The sequence below is a fragment of the Temnothorax longispinosus genome, chromosome 2 (genome assembly GCF_030848805.1).
Source record: "Temnothorax longispinosus isolate EJ_2023e chromosome 2, Tlon_JGU_v1, whole genome shotgun sequence".
Lineage (NCBI taxonomy): Eukaryota > Metazoa > Arthropoda > Insecta > Hymenoptera > Formicidae > Temnothorax > Temnothorax longispinosus.
In genome coordinates, this window is record NC_092359.1 from 10074821 (window position 1) to 10091432 (window position 16612).

Genomic DNA, 16612 nt, shown 5'->3' on the forward strand with positions numbered 1-16612 from the left:
GTTATTTGGCAAGCGTCTGTCTTCACAATTAGACTGATAAAAAAAATTAGCAAATTATTTTAAACGAGAAAGACTCTATTTTTATATTCGACAACGTTTGGCTAATGTCGTGACAATTCGACCATTGGTTTTAGTCAGATTAAACCGAATAATCGTCAAGACTTTTTCGATCATGGGTTTTGGTCTTTTGAAATTGTCAATCTGACCAAAACCAATGGTCGAATTGTCACGACATTAGCAAAACATTGTCGAATATAAAAATAGAGTCTTTCTCGTTTATTAATTATTGGCGAAACAAATACATATGATTTTCTAAAACTATTTTAAATTATTCACGATTAAGAAAAGATAGCAAACTATTTTAAATTATTCACGATTGAGAAAAGATAGCAAACTATTTTAAATTATTCATGCACGATTGAGAAAAGATAGCTTTTGACCAGCTATATTTATCCACGACGATTAAAATTCTACGCATAATTTACGTCGTGCATTAAAATATATTTCCTCGGACAAACATCACATTTTTTATTCTAAATTTCTAAACTGCATGATCTTTGATATATAATTAGTTTTATTAGGCAAAATACAAGCACTTTTATATATAGATATATAATTTACTTTGCCCATTATGTAAGGATTGTTACTTAAAAAAACTATAGCGCTCAGTTTTATCAAACTCGCCGTTTTGCAAATTAATAATAGCAGCAAATTCCACTTTTAATTGTTTTACGTTTGGAGGCAGTTCTGATTATCTAAGATAAAATATAATCAAACAAAGTACGCGATAATTAACTATTAATCATACGTAATGTTCCTTAGATTGCAGTTTTGCAATCGCTTTAACAACCGTCACAGAACTCGAAATCTTAAGGATACAGAAACATAATCATATAAAGTGTGTCGCGTAATGTAAAATTTATGACAAAACAGTGAATTTATTATTATTAATTAAGGTTGTATGTTAGACAACGTGTTAGAAAAATATAGATAAAAAAGAAGTATAATACACCATATAAAAATATACAATATATAAAATTATATTAACGAGTGTAAAAATCCGACGATTTATAAATTTTCATTATACGCATACGTACATTTTCGTGCGAGTTTTCTAGGTTTTGTGTAATTTTATTTTTGTAAGACAACGTACTTCGATGTTAAGAACATTATACGATAAGGATAAGACTAATTTCCTCTCTCTCACGTGCGTTTTGCGTTTTAATATTTGTCCGTTTACCTCTGACACGCTTACACGACCGAGTCACGCGAAACGCCACGTTGATTTCCGCTTACACGGGAATTCGCCCGATCTGCGTAAAGTAATTTTTTACACCGGCGGCAGCCCGGGAATCAGAATGGAGGGATTATTTCTTGGAGTGGCTGCGTCAATTAAGGGATAATCACACAATGTTAACTGTACGTGCGTGAGGCGCGCGCACGCCACCCGCATGCATGCACGTAGAGATAAACACACACGCGCGCGCGCAACGTGTCTTATTCGCACGCGTGTGCAACTTGGTCGCGGTAGCGGCGTAGCGGTGCAAACTTGTGTCAGACGAAGTCCGATTCTATCTCGGTACGTTAACGTTCACGGGGGTTGAAAGAGGGATGAGAGGGCGACGCGGAGGAACGAAGGGGAACGGTGAACAAGAGAAATGGGCGACGGGCAACGCTTGAGCTATCTTCCGTCTGGCAGTGCTCCACCACGACTACATTAGTCGGCTTATCCGCTCATTATGTGGACCGACGATCGCACCCCCGCACCCCCGACTCCACTCGTTCCACCCCTCGTCAGGGATCAAGAGGTGCCGTCCTTACTTCCTGAGGCTTCGCGGCGATATCAACGTCGAATGGGAACCAAGTTACGGGACAGCGAGTTCATGTTCATGTGCCGCGATTTACTAATGCATTTAAAAAGGAACCGCTGGCAAATGATTAAAAAAGCGTTCTATTATTTATTCTGATATTTTAATGGGATTCAACGAGAGATCATATTTTCCGTCCGTTTTTTTTCTATTTTTTACTCTTTAATATTTACAAGTTTTCTGCAACAGATTAATATTTTTGGATCCTCCCTTCCAATTTCAATTACTCGCGACTTTATTAATGAATGGAATTCAATCTAATTTTGCGAATCTAAAGATATATATAGCGTGTTCCACAAATTGCGCGATATCACGTATAATCATATAAAGTTTTTAATGAATCAATTTGTTCAGACATTTCTTTATCAACTCTAAATACAGTTGACTGCATTTTATAGGCAAACGAGTGTCGTCTTATCGCCGATCATCGGCAATCGCTTCATCAAAATATCGCGCGGTTGAACCGCACTTTGTCCGATATCGAAATGCTAGATAAAAACTATGTCACACAAGTACCTCGGTACTAGCTTTCGCTATTTAATTGGAAAACGCCTCAAAAAGCGACGCGAGGCAGTCAGTCGCGGCTGTCACGAATTAAACGAACTGTTGATTGCGGAAAATGCAAAATGAGCGAATTTACTCACCCGACGCATCGCCATTTTCGTCGATATTCTCCAGTGATTCCAGGAGCTCGCTCGCATACACGAATTCCGCCGGAGGAACGCCAATCACCGCGGATTCCGCGGATTAATCGACGCGACGCGATCATCGGTTCCCGACACTTATTGCAACCGCGGATAAACAGGGGAAAACACGTCTGCGTTTCTCTCGTCGCGCGCAACACCTCGTCCGACACTGCTCGCGAGACTTTTCGGTTTCGGTTACGCCGCGCGACGCGCAGGAAAATGAAAGCGACAATTTCACGTCGCGTCGGTTCGAGAAAAAGCGCCGGAGTAAACCTCGAAAGTGGCGGAGTCAGTCACAGGACTGACAGAACAGCAAAATAATAAGTAAACGAATAATAATTACTTACCTCCCGATCGCTCCGCCGTCGCCCGATGCCTCCCAGACCTCCTCCTCCTCTTTTCGGTCCTCCTCCGATCTCGCATCTCGTCGGCGCACTCACTCACGACGTTTCACGCCCGAAAATATCGTCACTTATGATCGGGCAACACTTTGCACGGCACTCTCGGTATTAATCTCGCGACGCGGCGCATACTTTGTTACACACGGAAAAATTACGTCGGGGAAGCTACGAACGAAGCTGTATAATACGATCCGCTCGACGCTCGGCGTCGGCCCGTGATAACCCCCGCAAGTAGACGCGACGAGTGAGCTTTAACATGGCGGAGAGAATTTCGTAAATTGCGCGGCCAACTTCACTCGCCAGGAGCAACCGTCACGAGGACGCTACACTTGCCGCTTGTACTGCGATTAAATTATCGATTTATGAACACTCACATTCGTGTCTATTCCTCATGATTACTAAATATCGCCAAAACATGATTAAATGCAAAGTTAAAATGTACATACACAACGTTAAAGCTGGCGCCAGATTATGCGCGATTCGTGGTTCGTGATTCGCGATTCGCCATTCGCGCCGATTTGCCAGCAGAACGGGTTTTTTTGACGAAATCAAAGAGATGAATCGAAATCGCGAATAACAAATGACGAACCATGAATAGTGGAGGGTCTACATTGGCAAACGACGAATCTATACGAATCGCGCATATATATAGTCTAGCGCCAGCTTTAAAAGGCCATCGTACACTGGGGCCGCGGTCCATTTGACGCTACAAATGCTTCGAAGCGTTCTTCTTCTCCTTCTTTCTTCATTGAAAGAAAGGAGAAAAAGAATGCTTCGAAGCATTTGTAGCGTCAAGTGGACCGCAGCCAAAATTGCATAGGCTGCATAAATATAGCATAAGACCGCTGGACCAATGAGCGTCTTATGTAAATCAATATGGCGACTTTATGCTGGATGCTCATTGGTTTAGCGGTCTTATGTTACGCTTATGCTAAGCTATGCAATTTTGTGTGCGATGGCCTTTATGTAAATTAATATGGCAACTTTATGCTGGATGCTCATTGGTTTAGCAGTCTTATGCTATGCATATGCAGCCTATGCAATTTTGTGTGCGATAGCTTTATCCGTGTTCCGAAAACGACGCAATGGCAACTTCGTTCCGAAGCCGCGCGACACGACGCGACTCAAATTGACGGTTGAGAAAAGCGAGACCGATTATCCGAAAGAATGTTGCGTCTATACTTGCTGGACATTACGAGCCGACGAGCGTCGAGCGGTTCGTATAGCTTCGCTCGTAATTTCTCCGACGTAATTCTTCCGTCGCCGTGTAATTAAGTACGCGCCGCGTCGCGAGATTAATACCACCGGGAGTGCCGTGCAAACTGTCAAAAATAGCGCGCGATTATAAGCGACGATATCGTCGATTTTGCTCGCGAACGTCGTGAGTAGTGAGGGCGCCGATGGAGATGATGCGATAACGGAAAAGGACCGAAAAGAGAAGGAGGGGGCCTAGGAGGCATCGGGCAACGGCGCGGCGGAGCGACCATGGAGTAATAGTTATTATTCGTTTACTTATTATTTTGCCGTTCCGTCAGTCCTGTGACTGATGCCGCCACTCTTTCGAGGTTTAACGTACTCCGGCCGACTCCGGCGCAATTTTTGGTCGGAGTTCGATCCCCGGCATATGCGACGAGAAATATTACGTCGCGTCTCTCTTATTCGCACGGTCGTATTATTTGCACAATTTTTCGCGGATTAATTATACGAACGAATGCAGAAATATGCAGTCGCTTGCGGCGGCCTCGATTGTTTCTTACATTAGCATTTAAAATCAGATATCCGTTAAATTTTTAAAACTTGTCATGTTATCGTTTAAGGCGTGATAATTATTTACTTCAAGTATGATTATCATAGACGCTGCTTTAATGTAAAAATATTTCTATGTTGCAGATCAACGCAGGGTTATAATGTTCTTACAACTCCGCTGTTGCGCATGGGCCGGTGTTATTTTTTTATTTAAATGTCGAGGCAATGGATTTGTAAAAATTATTACAAACATAAATGAAATATATGTATGAGAAATGAGATATTATAAAGAAGTTACGGACTGTCTCCTCTTCTAATTATTAGACATTATATCAAAATTTTTATCTGAAACGATAATTAATTTAGCATCAGTAAAGTGTTCTGTATTACTTAATCTTATAAAATATCTTTATTAAATATAGATATTATTTATTTCTACAGTTATAACAAAAAAATTGAAACATTTTAAAGATTCAGAATATAAAAATATATTACAAATAAATTAATATATTATAAAATGTATTGCCTTGAAATGGATAGAAATGGATTCTCCCTCTCTCTCCTCTCTCTCTCTCTCTCTCTCTCTCTCTCTCTCTCTCTCTCTCTTTCTCTCTCTTTCTAGTAAAACCTAGAAAAATTTTTATAATTTATGTAAATAAAAGTTTACACATATCTTGATAAATCGGAAATATTCTAATAATAATTTCAAATAATTTGTGTATAATTTTATCTGAATTTAATCTCGTTGCCGCGACAATTCCGGCCGGACAAGAACTTTTTTTACTCAACTTAACGTCATTAATAAACGAAATATCAAAGTACAATGATTATGTAATTAAAGTATTAAGTACAGGACAATCTCTGCGCGATAATAAAGCGACACGCCCTTAATACGATTAACATGATCGCTTCGATTAGCGCTTCGCTAAACGTATCGGAAAATACAAGAAGCACCGATGAGGACATCGGAATATCAGCCATAATAACGCGGAACGACCATTCACGATCCAGATTCATATACGTATGAACCAGCCAGCCGGTATAGCCGGATTACTAATCCAACTCAGCTTGCGCGTCTATCACGGCTCGTGGCTCGTGGCGAGTGTTTACGGTGGTCTTTACGCGCCAGTGTTTTCGTGCTCGACTCGAACGATGCGGCTTCTTCTTATATTATAGCCTGCAAGCAAAACGAACGATGCAGCGAGAGGGATACGACGGTGTGTATATGCACCCATTGCACCCGCACCTTTGCACTCGACTCGCGCGGCAAGTATGTACATATGCTCGTCTTTTGTTTTGACTTTTGACGAGCACAATAACTTCGAGCTTATCCCGCGGCCCTTCGCGTCGCTCGACGCTCACTTTCGCGTTCTTTCCGAGCGTCGAGTAAAGCCCCTTGCACAGGCTGCGTTCGGAAACGTCACCCGAGTTTACACGAGTATACTCCCTTTTCTTTCTATCTTAGCGAGTTAGAAGAAGGGAGTATACCCGTGTGTATCCGGGTGACGTTTCCAAACGCAGCCACTGTCAGGCAATAGGAACAGGGAATAGAAATCAGAAATCATGTATAAATGCAGAATAAACAGTGACACAGGCAACAGACACAGAGTTTCCGTCACGTTGGAAATTCTGCAATGTGCCTATATTGCCTGATGTTGCCAACCAATCATAGTATTCGAATTTTTTGGGTTGTAATTAACGATTTTATGGTTATTTCCTGTTCCTATTGCCTGTTGCCTGGCATTGTGCAAGGGGCTTAAATCTCGCGTAGAAAAAATCGATTATTTAACCATTAATTGGCGCTTGTCTTGATCGCCGTTAATCGTGCGCTTCGCGACGTTCGAAACCCCCGGAATATCTCTCTTCGCCCTGAATAGCGGCGTACGCGAGAGAGAGAGAGAGAGAGAGAGAGAGAGAGAGAGAGAAACGCTCCATTTATCAAGACATTTATCGTTCGCGTTATTGAAGTCGCTTTTTCGATCGCCGATCGGAAACATCGTGTGAATTTTCCAAGAGTGTTCGGTGGCAATTAATCGTTTCCCGGTTCTCGAAGCGCGCGGCGCGCCCCGGGTTTTGCGGTTAGCGTGTCGCGCGCGCGTCGGGGTGAAGTTACCGGGAAACGGTGGAAATTTTTTCTACACGTAGCACAGCGTGTCAGCATCTCTAGTCGCGTCCGTCGCGAGTGTTGGAGTGTCGGTACGACAAACGAACGCCATGTTCCGCGTTGCTCGTTTATCCGGAGTGCGTCGCGCGTACAATAAGCGTCGGGAATGTCGGGGCAAAGTGGCGGGCTGTCATTCGCGCCCGCGTTAATTAGCGCGCGGCATCGTAATTAGCGATTTTCCGGGCAGATCCATGTCTAGGGGCGTGAGCGTTCGGAGCAACGGAATGGCGCCCTCCAGGAACAACGATGTCGGCGATTTCGACGGTGCGTGCGTCGGGCTGGTACGTTCCTTTTTTTTATTATATTCGCGAAATTAATTGTTCACTTGTCGCTTTATCGATGGATTTGATAATCATGCCATGCCCATTATGCTCTGGCATCTTTTTTCGTTTCTCACGTCGTCTCCCTTCGATTTAGAATAATTTAGCTAACAGGATATATTTACTCTTAATTATACCAAATTACTTTATTCTTACTCTTATTTTTGTAAGAATAAATTGCATTTTTGGTTGATGTTTAAATCTATCTACCGATCTATCAATTATAATTTAATATATTAAATAACATTAAATATAATTCAATGTTAATAATTAATTAACACTAAATAAAATTAAATGATAATAGTAATACTAATAAATGCAACTTTTAAGTAGCTTTTAAAAAGCTGGAGATAATCATCGATAAAATTAATCAGAATTTAGTAACATTTAAAATATGCTTAAGTATAGTGCGAAAACAATAGTTATAATTAATACGTATATAAATGTTCTACGAATCTAGGATGCCCAAAATATTTGTCTGTAATATTTTACTGACAATTTATTTTCATGAAAAGAAATATTTCATTTTTTTTCATGTAAAAAGTTTCGAAAGCAAAAATTTCTTGATTATAATCAAAACTTGGATTAAAATTTTGAGCAAGTGAAATTTATTGAATTTTAAATGAATAATATTTTTAACAACTCTTATCATTTAATTAAATAATTGTTTATCGAACTTAAAAATCTCAATTTATATATATGATGACGAAAGGAGCGTAGCACGGACGAGCTACGTTTGTGTTAAACTTACTCTATTGGAGTTAAGTTTGAGCAATGTCGTCGATTCAACAATTTCTAAAAATACGTGTGATAAGGCAGTGTTCGAGTGCACCAACCAATCGAATAACGACGGCGGTAAAGGAGAAAGGACCGGGCCAGTCGTTGAAAAGGCTGCACTTAACGCGGCGGATATATATCGCTCTGCAGGATGGGGTGGAAGTGAAATGTGGCTGCGCTTACCGGGCCGGTTAAACGTACTATTTATTGTCCGGTTTCCTTCGGAGATCCTGCGTCGTCCGTAAGGACACTATTTACCAATCAACTGCCAGAATTGTTTCCATTCGTATTAAACGCTCCACGCGACAGACAATCGTAATGCCTTTCCAAACTTGACAATATGTTAACCGGTTAACGCATAGAAATTATTTAAAAAATTATACTAATCGGACAATAACTTATTAAGTTCCACCTTTTAAGTAATCTACCCTTTTTATTCTATGCGTGATCAATTAAGAAAACAATTAAGAAAAAACAATTTTTCTTGTATGAAAAGTATAATCTAACAAATCTCACTTCGCGCGCGTTAATTGATCATTCCTCTTATTGCTCTATATTGGCGAGTAAAAGACACATTTAATCCATAAATTACCATTTCAAACAATGGTATAATTTTGTCGAGCTTAAAAATGTACTTGACTAGAGAGCAATGCATTTCCGCGAGAACTGCAGCTCGAACTGCAGTGACTCTTAAATATTACATTTTCTTATTCGCTGCAGAGAATTCATGCGGTCAATGCAGTAAAAAGTCTAAAAAGTTCATGAAAGTTCGTTTTATATACGTTTAGAAAAAGAGAAAATTATTTCTTTTGTTATCAAAGATAAATGAAAAATTCTAACTTCTATACTATATATCGACTTTAAAGCAATCATTTAAGAGTCCATATACCTCAGTAAGTCCAAAAAAAAGGTGATTTTTGTGAATTTTTTGTGGAGAAAGTAAACAAAATAAATCATTCAATATTTTTGGATTATATTTATGATACTTTTAAGTAGTTATAAAAATTTTTTCAGCCCATTTGGCGAAGCGGGATACTGGGCAACGGCGACCTGTGCGCGGAATAGGTTGCTCCATGGCGGAAGTCCTCCAGGTCGTAAAATGTGTCTGAAACATCGAATCAATCGATTTTCCTGTTCAGTACAAGTGTCCCTATAGAGTAGACTAAAAAAAATTATTTTGAATAAAAATTCATAAAATGGCGGCAGTTTAAAAAGAAAAATTAATTTTCACTATAAATTTTCGATACTTTTTTACTTATAAAAAATTAAATATTGCATATATCGATATGATTGTAGTCTACTCTATAGGGACACTTGTACCGAACAGGAAAATCGATTGATTCGATGTTTCAGACACATTTTACGACCTGGAGGACTTCCGCTATAGAGCAACCTATTCCGCGCACAGGTCACCGTTGCCCAGTATCCCGCTTCGCCAAATAGGTTGAAAAAATTTTTATAACTACTTAAAAGTATCATAAATATAATCCAAAAATATTGAATGATTTATTTTGTTTACTTTCTCCACAAAAAATGCACAAAAATCACCTTTTTTGGACCTACTGAGGTATATGGACCCTTAACAATATTACTAGAAAAACAAAAAAATACAAGTATATAAAAAGAACTCATTTGTTATGCGATACGAATGCGCACAATTTATCTTACCTTTTGATGTAGTCCCGATAGAAATTGCAGCTGAAACTTCATTTTCGCCGTAACACTTTACGAACTGCCAGTCTTCTCTTAGTTTCTTCAGCTTCTCCTATTACATATGCATAATATAATGTAAAATACATCTTAGACGATTTATAATTTGTGTTAGAACTTAAGATAGTATTTATTTTATTTAGAACTTTATGTGTCGTGCAACACGAAAAATAATTATATAATCCTTCTCATAATTATAATTATGAGAAGGATTATATAAAATAAACATGTGTACATTAAAACACACAAACGTTCAATATTACGTACATATAAAAGATATATTAAAATACGAATATATATAAAAATACACGGCATAAAACTTCTAAATAGAAGTGCGTCAGATTTTTCAGTATAGAAATTATTTAAAATGGGCTTCAAATAATACAACATTTTAGTGATAACAATCTATTGGAAATTTAATATAATAAGTATATTTTTGTATACCTGCAATTCTACAGAAACCGGTTGTTTTGCTGATTCACACTCTTTTTCCAGATTAGTGTAGTTTTCTAACACATCTTTTACTTCCATTTCGCGATCTTCAACTTTAGACTGAAAAATAAATAGTTTTTGTTGAAAAAATTATAAGATAAAAGGGCAACTTGATATATCTTTTTTAATTAATATTAATATTAATATTAATATAATTATGCAAATCATATTATAACTTACCATAATATTTTTAATCACTTCATTACGCTCGTGCTGCGGCAGGTCTTGAGAAATGCTCAATCGCGTTCGTGTCTCCATAACCCATGCCATAACAGCATCCAGGGTACAGATGTATTTTCTAAGCGATGCAAGTTTGCATTCCACGTATTCGCGGTGGTTCGAAAGATTTGCGTTAGCCTAAACAAATAGCATTAAACGCAAAAGTGTTTATATGTATCGAGTTAATAAAATTTTAAAGATTACAATATTAAAAAACTTTATATAAACTTTATATAAATAAAACCTTGTCCATATCCGCGAGAAGTTTGTTGCTCTCGTCTTCTTCTCTGGGAACGTTATGTTGACTTACTAAGGTTTGCAAAGTTCTTTTCCGAGATAGGAGTTCTTCTTCCCTCGCCTACAAATATTCCATTAGATTTTAATAAAAAATAACGTAACTTATTTTATTGTTATATTTTTAACAACTTTGGTTAATATACACTGAAGAAGGCATAACGAAGGAGAATTAATTTATGTCATAGATACTTTTAATGTTAAGCCGTTGTCTATAAAATAAGATAAAGAACGAATATATGGTCAAACTTTACTAGGAAGCGGTTTGAAAGTGAGAGTTCAACGCTATTTATATCCTGGCACGATTCGGCATGTGCAGTCATGAAATGTAGAGATATTATTAGGACAAGTTTCAGTTTATTTGATTATGCTGCGCCGAGCTGTAGCCCATAGGAACTGAATCTTGGAGAGAATAATTCCGTTACTTATCCGAGTCGCATCTAAACAGAGCGCTCTAAAGAGTGTTTTTTAATACTACATCTTCTTCAGTGTTGTACATCTTCATATATTTTGTGTGATATTATTTTGAAAGCATAAGTGATTTTGTGATGCAATAGTGATCTTCGCGAAAGTGAATGTGTTACACATGGAAATTGAGTCACTATATATAACGATATTACGATCTATTTAAAAGTTGAAAATTTCTGTACATTTGAGGAACAAAAATATAGATAATGAATTTTTGATTGCGCTCACACACAGTTATTCTTGGATTAATTCTATTAAAATAATATAAAACATAACATTTCGGAAATAAACTCAAATAAAATGTCTCAAAACTATATGCACATTTACCTTAATTAACGATAGTCGGATCGATAATGAGGTTTCGTCTGAAGGATTTGCTGCAGATACTAATAGAGTATTCACTTGTTCTATGATATTATACGCCGTTTCCAAAATCCTGCCGTCGTTGTTCACTTTTCTCTCCATGGCAAAGTTCCTTAAATAATACATTAATGCAAATATATTCGAAATGTGACACTTAAATGGAGCATATTTTAATATCTATTAACAATATTTTATATATATGACAAGTTACTGAAATTATTGTAATCGAAGTTATAATATCTATTACTGTTTTACACGAAAATGTGATTTACAAGAGAAACTCGAAGATGTTCGTTTATTCTGAGGTTATTCTGAGTTGACTGACTTCACCACAGCAGCACAGGCAAATCACAACTGAAATAGCTCAATGCTGGGTCGAGCTTTCCTCGCAATACCACATACTTGTCTGCATTAGCAGGTCATAACTTCTTACTTAATTCATAATTCATAAATCGTAAACGGCTATTACTTAACTATGAAAAGTCATATATTTATTTAAGATGTCTAAATAGTAAAAAAAAAGCGGATACAAAGATCCATAAATAATTTTGATCTATTCTAAAGTCTTGAAAATAACGTATGTCTTACTTACTTTTCCTTTCGCGCGTTTATTTCGGTTACTAAATTGTTCCAACGGTGCTTGATATTTTCGATTATACTCTGTAATTCTATTACATCTTCAGTGGAAGCTCGGCTATATATATCTGTACTCATTATATTAATATTATTTAACGTTCTTTGCATTCTTGAAACTTCTTGTTCTAGTTCGAAAGTTTTCGTTTTACTTGCTTTAGAATGACTGAAAACGTGACACTTGTTTAAGGCGTCTTCCATCTTATCTAACCATTCCGAAAATGTCTGGCATGTGTTATGAAGTTCTCTCCATTTTTCGTAACATTTAATCCACCGGTTATGTCTTTCCATGTAACTCTGACTAACGCCCGTCCATTCGTCTTGCAATTTCTCGCTCAAATGTTTTATTTGATCAGACTGCTCTCTTTTGGCTTGCCGCGTGACACTTTCGCAAACGTAATTTACTTCGTCGATACTTGGCTTCAAAATATTTAAAGCGTTATTAATTTTCTTTAAGCATTCTTCTTGGCTTGTAAACAGCTCGTAATCTTTACCATTCAGTGGCAAAGAATTCAAAGATCGCGATACGGTCGCTATTGCTTCTCTCAATTTGCTGATGCGTGCGATAAACTCTTGCGGATTAACGCCACCAATATCCTAAAAAAAAAAATAAAATAAAATAAATCCCATAAATTTTTCAACGAATTTAAAACCTTTTAATAGTAATTAATTTAACTACAATATATCTCACAACAGTATTGAAACATACCAATTCTACTTTCTTATCAGTCACGTGTTTGTCCTTGTCTTTGCTACCACTGAATCTCTTGAGCTGTGAACTAACTTTTTGCCAACTGCTATTAATGCTACAGCATACTGATTTCGAATAGCCAACATTTAATTTTTCCAACTTTGCAGCTAACTCATTCAGCTTATGTATTTGTACTTGTTTTGCATCAAATTCTTCAATGATTGATTCCAATTGACCCTCATAATTGTTAGCCTGTTCGAGCTTCAGTGGTACATCTCTAAACCAGTCTTCAAATTCCGTAATTATGTTATTATATTGTCGTAGAACTTCTTCCGCTTTTTGTGCTTGTTTTCTGCGCGTTTCAATTTCCGCCATAACTTGGTGCCATTTGCTTCTCAGCTTATCTTGATGTTCATTTTTTATTTTTTCTGCCCGTGCAGGATCAGTCATATGTATCGTCATAACTAAACCATCTCCCTTACTGATTAAAGCTGCTGCATCTGGGGCAAGAGTACTAATCTCACTTTTCAATATCTGTAATACATGAAAATATAAATTACATATTATATAAGTAATACTTTACTCATAAAGATAAATTAATTATACAAACCTCAAGACGTTTAGTAGGATCTTTCTCATTAGAGATACCACTGATACTCATCAACATAACATCCATCCTGCATAGCATCATTTGTGCTAACTGTTCAAATTCCAAAATATTTTTCTCTAACGCTGTTCGAGAGACAACCATCGGATTTTTGAATAACGGTTTCTCATGAACAGCTTTTGTTTCCATTTTATGTTGCATGACTGGCCGAGATCTCTCAACTTTCATCTGAAAGAAAAGAAAAATATGTTGTGTGAGACATAATTCCGAAGAATTCTTATAATTAGGCCTATATAATCGAGATTTGGAATAAATAACAGACTGGTTGACATGAATGCCGCGTCTGTGCGACATGCATGTTACCTTGTCCAAGAGGTGCTCAACATGCTCTCCTAAATTAGTATCCTCTCCATCTGAACTGGAACTACCAACATCAATTTCTGTATCGTCCGAAAATATTAATGCATCGTCTGTTTCCTTATCGCTACCGTAAAAGCTTTCGCAATCTTCTAACGTGTCATCTTTTGATAGAGTCTTTATACGTTTCAGCAATGGTGACTTTTTATATAGATTCTCTTCTTCGCTACGACTCGCGTTACCAATATTTTCACGTATTACAGAATGTTCAGTACTTTTCTCAAATGTCATTTTCTTCTGATTATTCCTGTCTCCTTGCATCGCGACTGACCTCTGTGCCGTAACACACTCTGTTTGTTCACTAATTTTTACATCAGATTTTTCAATTTCTTCGTTATCATCTAATATAAGATACTCCGCTACACTCTCTATATCTTTCCATGAGGATGTTATCTTAGGTGATTTATTTGATCTTTCTTTTAATTGTTGATCTACCTTACTACATTCAGCATTTGAAAATCCTGCGTCGACCTCTTCCTTTCTTAATAGTGCATCGTTAGAAAATGTACTTTTATTCGAATCGGTAACAGTTTCCTGATCAGTGTCTAAATCTAACTTTAGTATGAGTCTTTTAATATTTCGCGCAGAAGGTTCAATTGAAGCTTTCTTTTTTAAAATTGGCACAAGTTCTTTTTTCTTAACAATCTGTTCCGCAGTACTGGTAGAAGATGTTTTTCCTTTAACTTCCTTGTCTTCCGTATCAGTATCAATCGATTCAGCCTCTGTCTCGGTATCTTCAACAATTTCCACCCTTTCGACTACTTGCGGCATCAATCCGACACTGACATTAGCACTCGGCAAGATTACATGATCTTCGGGTGACGCTATTGATTTTACAATTTCCATTTCTTTCACTTCTACAATTCGAAATGGGTTCTGCTGTGCGCAAGCTGCGCTAAAGTCCATCTTCGTCTCTGTTGCTGTCAAAGTATTGCTAGATACCTGAGAGAATAATTTACTGTTTTTGGACAGAAAGAATTCTTCCTCATCAGTCACATGCATGTCCGTATCGGAACAGGGTGAAGACAAGTCGTCGTCAATCTGAACAACTTGTGGTTGAGATGTTTGAACAACATCGGGGACGGAACTCATGTCTAATTTGCGTCTAACCGTTCTACTAACGTCAACAATTCTAGTTTTTACTTTTTCCGACTTAGCGGAAGACTTCCTGCTTCGATGAGGCACATCAGTGGGCGAGCTTTCAGGCGTATTAACAACAGCACATTGATTATCATCAAATGCAGGATTAAAATATCCTATGCCGTAAATTTCATTATTCTCATCTATTAATTTGTTTTCTTTTTTGGCAGGATGTGCGGAAGTTTGTTCCAGCTGTTTAAATAATTTATTGCGTCCAAAATTGTCTCTCCCCTTAGAAGCTTCTGCTTTACTTTTTATTAACAAATTGTCTGTGATTTTGTGGATCCATTCCTGTGAAAATATGATAGGTGACAGAAACTTCATGGACAATCGACAGTTAATGGAAAGAGCATGTTAATAGTGGAACAATATTAAGCATGGTCTAATGAAAGTGACAATGCGATTCACTGTGCGTATAAAGCTGAATTTTTCGTGTATATCCATCACCAATGCAAAAATCTCTGAACTATCACTCAGTTAGATTTTTTTAGCTTTGCAACTTGTCTAAATTCTCCATAAAAAATAGGTTTTGTACAAGGGGAGAGACAATACGACAATACCATAAAACAATCAGTAAAAATACAAATCCTTCCATCCACCAAAATATATACTTATTTTGTACCAGTAATTACACTATTTACAGAGATAGAGCCACCTCTTGGACAGAAACGAGATATTCCAAACTATCGAGAAGTAATATAAAAGTATAATAATATAAATTTAATATATACATGTTAATTTGATATGTTAATACTCAAAAATGTCTCGAAAACAAAAAATATAATATTAATTACGATACGATGTACAAATAATTTATAGAGAAAGTAACACTTATTAAAACACATATAGCTCCATTTAAATCCTGCTGCAAAAAAAGAATGGGGTATGACATTTCTGATATTAGAAATTTTCGATATTAAAAAAATTAATATTTAATAGAAAGTGATAAGTCTTTCATAATAAGTCTTTCTTATGTATTAATGAAGATATGTTTTATGTGATAGAGAGATATACGTAATGGTACTAACAAGCACAAGCATTACATATACCGATTGTTAAAGTATAAAGCAAAGAATAAGCCATGAGCGAATAAGCAATGAATGATAAAAAATTGACTTTAGAAAAAAGATAATAGATAAACAAATTTCACAATTTTGGGTGAAAATTAGGTACATACTTGTATTCTGTTAGAGATGTCTTCCCATTTTTCACATACTTCGGCTACTTGGGGATAAAACGCATAACGTTGAAGCTGATTGACTTTCGGTTTTGCTTCTATCATTTCACTTTGCACAGCCTAATAATGAGATAATGTTAAAAACATTTAGAATGTTTTATCAAAATAATTATTTTATACGTTAAAGGATAAGAAATATACATAATTTCGTACATATAGTATTTTAATATCATATACGAGAACATTTCGATACCTTGCACTGTTCAAAGTGATGTTCTGTAAGTTGATCAATTGGAACTGCATCTAATTTATTTAACTTCTCTTCAACTTGTACAAGCCACGCATTTATTTCGTCAACGTTAGGTTCATCCTTTTACGGAAAATGAAAAAAAATATATATATATTTATTTAATATTCAGATTTATAGTATTATATAAAA

At 36.7% G+C, this 16612-nt stretch overlaps 1 protein-coding gene across 4 annotated transcripts in view; it reads right to left on the reverse strand.

Annotated features, from left to right (window-relative positions):
• The window catches only part of LOC139808211 (dystrophin, isoforms A/C/F/G/H), a 472682-nt gene that overhangs the window by 426458 nt on the left and 29612 nt on the right, over positions 1-16612 (reverse strand). For all 4 annotated transcript variants that reach the window (XM_071769944.1, XM_071769943.1, XM_071769945.1 and 1 more), the window contains exons 24-34: positions 16427-16543; positions 16174-16293; positions 13803-15287; positions 13443-13667; positions 12851-13366; positions 12101-12738; positions 11473-11620; positions 10628-10741; positions 10345-10521; positions 10117-10224; positions 9631-9727 (exon numbers count right to left, since the gene is read on the reverse strand). In XM_071769944.1, the coding sequence (XP_071626045.1) occupies positions 9631-9727; positions 10117-10224; positions 10345-10521; positions 10628-10741; positions 11473-11620; positions 12101-12738; positions 12851-13366; positions 13443-13667; positions 13803-15287; positions 16174-16293; positions 16427-16543 (3745 nt within the window). The remainder of the gene's footprint in view (positions 1-9630; positions 9728-10116; positions 10225-10344; positions 10522-10627; positions 10742-11472; positions 11621-12100; positions 12739-12850; positions 13367-13442; positions 13668-13802; positions 15288-16173; positions 16294-16426; positions 16544-16612) is intronic.